Source organism: Anser brachyrhynchus (assembly GCF_964034855.1).
Source record: "Anser brachyrhynchus genome assembly, chromosome: Z".
Lineage (NCBI taxonomy): Eukaryota > Metazoa > Chordata > Aves > Anseriformes > Anatidae > Anser > Anser brachyrhynchus.
The window spans coordinates 4840319-4847456 of NC_137697.1; the positions used below are offsets into that span (position 1 = coordinate 4840319).

The 7138-nt window shown below is 66.9% G+C and overlaps 2 protein-coding genes across 3 annotated transcripts; both read right to left on the reverse strand.

The window, feature by feature from the left end:
* Positions 1–651: 651 nt before the first annotated feature.
* On the reverse strand, positions 652–3222 carry ENHO (energy homeostasis associated). Its single transcript, XM_080574246.1, has 2 exons — positions 3019–3222; positions 652–2553 (listed from the first exon to the last, which is right to left on the reverse strand). Exon 2 carries the CDS (start codon positions 2277–2279, stop codon positions 2094–2096), a length of 186 nt encoding a protein of 61 aa, XP_080430372.1. The 5' UTR covers positions 2280–2553; positions 3019–3222; the 3' UTR covers positions 652–2093.
* Positions 3223–4602: 1380 nt separating this feature from the next.
* RPP25L (ribonuclease P/MRP subunit p25 like) lies at positions 4603–6728 on the reverse strand. Of its 2 annotated transcripts, none has more exons than XM_080574245.1 (2): positions 6590–6728; positions 4603–5912 (listed from the first exon to the last, which is right to left on the reverse strand). In XM_080574245.1, the coding sequence occupies exon 2, from the start codon at positions 5901–5903 to the stop codon at positions 5346–5348; it is 558 nt and encodes a 185-aa protein (XP_080430371.1). In that variant the 5' UTR covers positions 5904–5912; positions 6590–6728; the 3' UTR covers positions 4603–5345. The 2 variants fall into 2 exon arrangements, with proteins under 2 accessions (XP_080430371.1, XP_080430370.1); XM_080574244.1 differs by lacking the exon at positions 6590–6728 and adding an exon at positions 6405–6575.
* Between the last annotated feature and the right edge of the window lie 410 nt (positions 6729–7138).

Below are 7138 nucleotides of genomic sequence, written 5' to 3' on the forward strand. Positions count from 1 at the left end.
TGCAGTGGCAGGGGGACGCGCCGTCACTCAGACCGGGGCATCCCAGCGGCTGCTGGCCACCGGCTCGGAGCAGCTCGCTCCCCGACGGCCGCGGGCACGGCCGGGCTTTGCAGAGCCCTCCCGCCGCTCCGGCGCGTTGCGGCAGAGGGATTAGCTGCTACGTGGCTGCGGTGGCAGCAGGAGCCGCGGTGGCCTCACTGCATGCTGATGAGCAGGGACAAGGCTCTCACCGCTGGAGCCTTGCGCACGGCCACCGGGAGCGGGGACCGGCGGCGCGGGGTCCGCGGCGGGTGTCCCCCATCCCCTCGGCTGGCCCGTGTCCCCTGCCAGCGTCCTGCGCCCTGTGACTTGAGGACACGGGTTGGAAACTCCGGTGCCGCCAGCACCAGGGTGGGGGCTGCTCGCTGCCGGCAGCCACGTGCCCCCAGCCCAGCCAGGTTTGTCACCCAGCATTTTAAGACCAGAGAAGGGTGCAGGACGAGCCCCTCCTCGTCACAGCTGCCCAGCGAAGCCCCCGCAGCCCTGCAGGGGTGTCAGCCACTGACCCCAGGACACCCACGCAGAGCTGTGGGCAGGACACGAGGCCTCCCCACGACCTCCCTGATTGTCCCCGTGCTGCAGCGGGCGCAGGGCAGAGCTCAGAGACACCTCCTGGGTCCTACGAGTGGTTTATTAGTCTAGTAAAAACACGACTGCAAAGGGATGTTAGCTACACCTGACACGGGAAGGAACCAGGGGCTTCACCAGGCCTGGCCAAGCCTGCGTGGGGACCCCAGCTCGTGTCCCCCAGGGCACAGCCCACGTCTCCAGCCCCTTATTGCAGGGGCTGTGCCAGCAGGGACCAGGCACCCCGGGGCCCCCGCTCTGGGTATTGCTCCGCTCTAGGAGCCACTCCAAAACCCACAGGCAGGACAGAGGAAGCGGCTGTCAGGCTTGGGCACAAACCAGACCAAGCGTCCCTCGCTTTAGAGCCACCATGGCCCTGGAGAGCGGGGCCAGACTGACCTCCTGTCCCCAGGCATCAGGGCTGGAAGACCCTCCGGTGCTGTTTAGCCAGGCACTCTTAACTCTGAAATACTCCCAGCTCTCTGCGGGGGCTCGGGCAGGCAGCAGTGGGGCACGGGGGGGTGCCACTGGCACGCTGCAGGTCCCCAACCGGGGCAGCACACCAGGAGGTGCCCGTCACCGTGAAGGGCGCTTGGACGGCCCCGATCCCCCCGCAAAACACCCCCCCAGGCTGCTCTCACAGGGGACAGCACCAGGGACGGGGACATGTCCCCTGCCCATGGGCTGCCTGGCCCCAGCCAGCGTTTGGGCAGGTGCAGGGCGGGCAGGGACAGGCGCCCAGCGAGCAGGGCGTTTGCCTGGCAGTGTCGGTGCTAATGCTGGAGGGGGACTAACAGACAGACTGGGGACAAACAGACAGCCCGAGCGGCCCTCTGCACCCCCATGGCTCATCAAACCCCGCCAGCCGCTGGAGCGGGTGGGTGCCAGCTGCCCCCTGCCCTCCGCACCCTAGGACCACCCCAGTAACACCCCCGTGGCTGGGTCCCCCCGGGCACGGTGCCACCCCAGGCAGCCAGACCGCTGGTGCCGGCCCCGCCGCCTCCCCTCTCTGAGCCCCCAGCCAGCCCCGCTCAGGTCTGCGATGCCACGAGGAGCTGGTGGCCGAATCTCTACGTGCCGCTGTCCCCAGGGGAAGGGCAGAGCGTGTCCCCAAAGCCGGGCCACCAGCACCACAGAGGAGCCCACGGGACGGCCCCGAACACGGGGTGGGCTCGAGGGCACGGCTCCCGCCACGCTTGCTGTCTGCAGGGACCAAGCATGTCCCCAGGGCACGTCCCCAGCCGCTGTGTCTCCGTCCTCGCAGTCGCCACGGGCATCCGCAGGGTGTCCGTGCACCAGGACCACGGGGGTGAAGGGCTTTGCCCCGCGTCATGCCCCTGCAAACAGCTCAGCGTCCCCTCTGCTCCCATCCTGCCAGGCCAGCACCACTGTCCCAGCGTGGGCACCCTGTCCAAGTAAGCGCAGCTCCTTCAGCACCGCCGGGTGCCCACGTCCCCGAGCCCCCCAGAACCGCCTGCCCGCGCGGCTCAGGGCTGCAGCAGGTACTTCTCCTCGTTCCTCGCCTCATCCGCGTCAGAGGGGGGGCCCTTCTTGGGGCACGACGGGGTCCTGCAGGCCTTGCAGAGGATGAGGAAGAGGATGAGGATGAGCAACGCGATGATGCAGTTGAAAGAAATCGCAACGACTGCTCCGGTGGAGAGAGCCGCCCCCATCGCCGCTGCCCCGTGGGGAGAAACGGGACCCCCGGCTCGGCCCCGCGCTTGGGACGCCGGCGCAGCCTCCGCCCGGGGGCATTGGCAGGGGGCAGGGGGGACGGCTGCGGTGCTGGCAGCGGGACAGCCCGGGGGTCAGGCAGGCAGCAGGACCCCCGACACGGCTGGGCCTCCGGGAGCCGTGACCTCGGCTTCAGCGGGGGAGGCTCGGAGCTTTCCCAAGGCTTCCTCTCCTCCAGCAGCGCGGCGGGGCCGTGTCTTCTCCCTCGGGGACCTGGAAGGGAGAAAGTCACCGTCACCGCCAGCACCAGGGGATGGGGTGCCCGAGCCCCCCGGGGGTGGCTGCCTCCTGCAAAGCCCCGGCCCCGAAGAGGCTCAGGGGGACGGAGGCTGCCATTTGGGGGGCTCCTCGCAGCCTCCACAGGCGCTCCCCAGCTGCCTCCCTCCATCCCGGGCCAGGGTCGGGGTGACGGAGCCGGAGGTGTCCCGGGGGCCTTCCCGGCCCCAAATCCCGTCCCCAGCCTCCCTCCCGGGCAGCCTCGGCCCTGCCGCCGGCCCCCGGCCGCCCTCCGTGCCCTCCCAAAACGGGGCGAGGCCCCCCCCATCCCTGAACACCGCGGAGAAGGGGGGTGCCCGCAGCCCCCGCTGCAGATCCCACAGCCGAGGAGCCCCGGGGGCACCGGGCGGCAGCAACAGGTCCCTCCGGAGCCTCCCTCCCGTCCCGGGGCCCCGGCGTTACCTGCCTCCGCTCCGCCCCGCGAACCGCCGGGACCCCGCGGGCGGCGCTGCCGGGACCGGGGCCCGGGGGTCCCGGGGGTGCCCGGGTCCGGGGGTCCCGGGGGTGCCGGGTCCGGGGGTGCCGCTGCCGGCGCGGGGCCGCCCGGAGGTGCCGCAGCCCCGCGCGCTGCCGCTGCCTCCCGCCGCCACCGGGGGCGGCTCCCGCCGGCGCCCTGCCCTCGGCCACGCCCCCTCGGGGCCGGCCGCGCCCCCTCCCCGCCGCTGTTGCGGGCTTGCACGCGCACGTGCATGCAGACAGCCACGTGCACGCACCTTTGCACAGCCACACGCACACGCATGCACCCCCCCCCCCGACGTGTGCAAGCACGTTTGCATGCCCGGACATACATGCATATGTTTGCACACGCATGCACACGTTTGCACACGCACACCCAGGCCTGTGCACACACGTTTGCACGCAGGTGGGCATGTGCACCCGTGCATGCACACACGTGCATGCACACACGCATGCACGAACACACACACATGTACACATATGCATGCGTACACACGTTCTTGCACGCATACACGCATTCACACACGTATGCTTGAGCGCACACACACACACACACACCCCGGCCCCGTGCACACAGGCACCCCGTGACCGCGCTGCCCGGGGCGCAGGCACCGTGGGCAGGTTACGGGGACGCCAGGCGCCGGGGACGGAGGCAGCCGCAGCCTCGGGGGCAAGGCCGGGACCTCCAGGCGGAGGCCACCGGCGGGGCCGTCACCCAGCCGCGGCGGCACCAACGGAGGTGGCGCCCGGCGGGGCACGAGCAGGGCTCTCCCCACCGCCGCCCCAGGGAGCCCCCAGTTTTCAGGAGGGCGCAGGGGCGGAGGAGCGGACCCGCAGTGGAGCTGGGGACCCCTTCTGGCCGCCCGCAGGGGGGTCGGGGGGCCGTGGGCTCCCGGCCGTGCTCCGCGGTGCTCCCCGTCCGGCGCCGCGGCTAGAAGCCTGCGCTGCGGGGGGGCGCAGCACCCGGAAAGGAACCGTCCCAGCCATCCGGGGGCGACTTCCAAACTGCAAAGTAAAAACGGCGTCGTTTCGCTGCGCTGATTGGAAGGCTCCGGGTGTGCTGTCACCACGAGGGAGGGTTACACCGGCTGCTTTAGGAGCCGGCTCCGCGTTGGGATGGAGAGAATACGGAGGGATTTTGAGCAGTAACAGCCAGAAGCACGCTGCTGGGTGCGGTGCCAGTGGTGCTCCACAAAGCAGCCGTCGGGCTCCGCGCAGGGGAAGACACGGTACAGGGAGCAGGGAGAACACGCAGGGGCTCGAGCGAGAGCTCTGCCGCTCCGTCCTTCCCTGCATTCACCGGCATCTAGGCAGAGTATTTCTGCGACCGCGCTTCTAGTCAGTTTACAGAGCAAGAAGTTTCCCAGAAAACCTTTCCTTGGGCATGGAAAGTGAATGGCAAAGGGAGGAAGAAAAACTTCCTCCAGCACCAGGGTCTGCTGAGTCACAAGAGACAAAAAACCCACAGCCGCAGCCCCAACGCTTACAGGCGTCCCCCAGTGCAACGAGGAAGACATGAAGAACTTCACGCTACATCAAAAGTAAACTTTATTTAAGACCGGCACAACGCATCAGAAAGGAGCAGAAAGGGGAAAACGAGCGTCCTTGGGAGCTCACCGTTACCGCCACCCCGGCACATTCACCCTGGCCTAGAGGACTCCAGGCCAGTTACAACACGAGTCGACCCTTGCCACTTTGGCAGAGGTGCAACCGGCAGCCGCAGGGAGGCGGCGAGAGGAGGACAGAAAGGGGCGACTTGCACACAGTGTCCCTGCGGTCCTGCATCCAGGCCCCCGGGCCACCTGAAGGGATCGGCAGAAGACGGCCTGCCAGGCACAGCTCAAGTGGCTGACACAGCCCAGCACCGCACCGTGCACGCACAGGAGCCGTGCAAGCGGCAGCCGGCAGTCCAAGTCGGGTCACAGATCGCCCCGTGCCACAGCAGAGCCGCCTCCACCTCGCAGCATCCCCGCTCAGCGAACAGCCGCTCGCCTGGGCTCAACAAGATGCCAGCGGTCCCCACTCCGAGAGGTGGCTGCTGTCTTCCCATCTCATCCCTGGACCGCAGGCTACGGAGTACAGCCTGGCAGCCTCAGACACGGAAACTCGTCGCAACACGATTTCAGGCAGCTGCAGTTACGTCCGTTTGGAACAGGAACTGCTCCTGCCCTCCCCTAACAGCTCTGCAAGGCCCTGTGCTCAGCAGCAGCTTTCCAGCTGCAGCAGCTGGCTCGTTTCTGTAATCCCCCAAACTACCCAAGCGTGTCTCTGGCTCAGGACTTCACGCCGGGCTCCCCGTGCCCTCCAGTGGCGCGAGGGTGCTTTCCTGTGTTGCCAGCTCCCCTTCCTCCACCCTGCTTCCTCTTCATCTGGGCCTGGGACTCTGCTTTAAGCGTCTCGATCCAGAAGGCATCGAAAGAACCTGGAGCCTGATAGCCAGGCTCCTGGGGATCGAGGGCATCTTTGCTGAGCAGGATGCATATGGCAGGAATGTTTCTCTTCACTGTCAGGGCATCGAGGCCTGCCTCAGGCACAATGGGTTCCCAGATCTCCTCGATCTGCTTAAAAAGCACTTTGGTGATCTGGTGGAGTTCCTTGAGCCTCCGTTTCATGATTTCCACACACGTAATGGTCTTGCTAACGGCCTTGCCTGAGCCAGTGAAAAGGATCTGCCTCACTGAGTCCAGCTCCATCTTGCCAATGGCGTAGCCCATCAGGTTTCTTATTTTGCTCCCGTCCTTCACTTTCATTTCAATAATGTCAGGGGGCAGGTCAGTGAAAGGAAGAGGACAAGGTTTCTCCACAATTTTGGTCTTCTTATAGTTTTCCATTCTGCAGCTCTGAAAAGGAAAAGGGATCCGTGAATACTTCTAATTACGGCACATAAAATCGGTGTGTGCGAGCTCCCCCATCCAGGCCAGAGCAAGAAGTGCAGTGGGATCCACAGCCTTCCAGCGACCTGCACCAACTCTGTGGAGCCCGAGAACCGGAGCAGCGGCTCCACTTAACTCGCGCTGATGTGGCAAAACCCCGCACCCGGCACATACGTGAGGGAAGAAGCTGGAAGTTACTCAGCGCTGCAGCCTAAATTACGGGCACCACCAGCGTGACTGGGGGTCCCTTCAAGCCACGGGCAGCGGCTCGGAGCACCTCCAAATAGACACCCGTACCTCACAAACTTCCCAAAGAACCGCTGCACAAAGCGCTTCTCATCCGAGCGATGCGCAACGGAGCTCGGTCCCTGACGGGGCACACGCGAACCGTTACCGGCACCGCCCCGACCGCGCTGAGGCGCCGAGCCGCGCAGCCCCGCGCGCACCCGCAGCACAAACCTCCCTCGGGGGAGCCCAGGCCCCGGCGCGCTGCGGAACACGGCAGGCTCCGCGGGTGGGAGCAGACGCGAAAACACAGGGCACGGCGAGCCGGGAACACAACCGGCGGTGCTGCCCCTCAACCAGCCCCAGCCCCGCCGCCCTCAGCCGCAGCGCCGCTCCCGGCCCGGCCCCGCCGCCCTCACCTGCGGCCGCCGCCGCGCGCCCCTCAGCACAAAATGGCGGCGGCGCCGGGCGGGCGCAGGCGCGCGGAGGGCGGGGGGGAGGGGGGGACGGGCAGGCCCCGCCCCGCGCAGGGTGGTAACTCGTGGGGGCGGGGCGTCGCGGCGAGCGGGGTGACGTCACGGCGCATAGCAACAAGAGCGGGAGGGGAAGAGGCGGAGGGGGGGGGGAGGGAGGCACCCGTCCTGGGGTCACAAAATGGCGGGCGGTGCGTCCCACAGGGGGGTGGGTCGCAGAGCGGCAGTGTGCCCGCCCGAACACGGGTGAGGAACCGCTGGTGTGAGGAAAATCTCAATGATTTTCTCAGACAGGATCTCCTGTGGGGCTGTTTTATTCGCGATTGCCATGGCGAGCGCCCTGCAAGCAGGAGCGCACAGTAACAGTTCATCATCACCTTACATTCCCTACTGCCCGACAACTGATTCCTCCCCTGTTTCCTCACTGGCTGAGTACTGCAGGTTCACAAACTTCTCAACGCCTTTCTATACCACATACGTACAATTTTATTTGAC

Bases quoted from the DNA above. Each gene is read 5' to 3' on its own strand.
- ENHO (XM_080574246.1), bottom strand. From the start codon at position 2,279: ATGGGGGCGGCTCTCTCCACCGGAGCAGTCGTTGCGATTTCTTTCAAC.
- RPP25L (XM_080574245.1), bottom strand. From the start codon at position 5,903: ATGGAAAACTATAAGAAGACCAAAATTGTGGAGAAACCTTGTCCTCTT.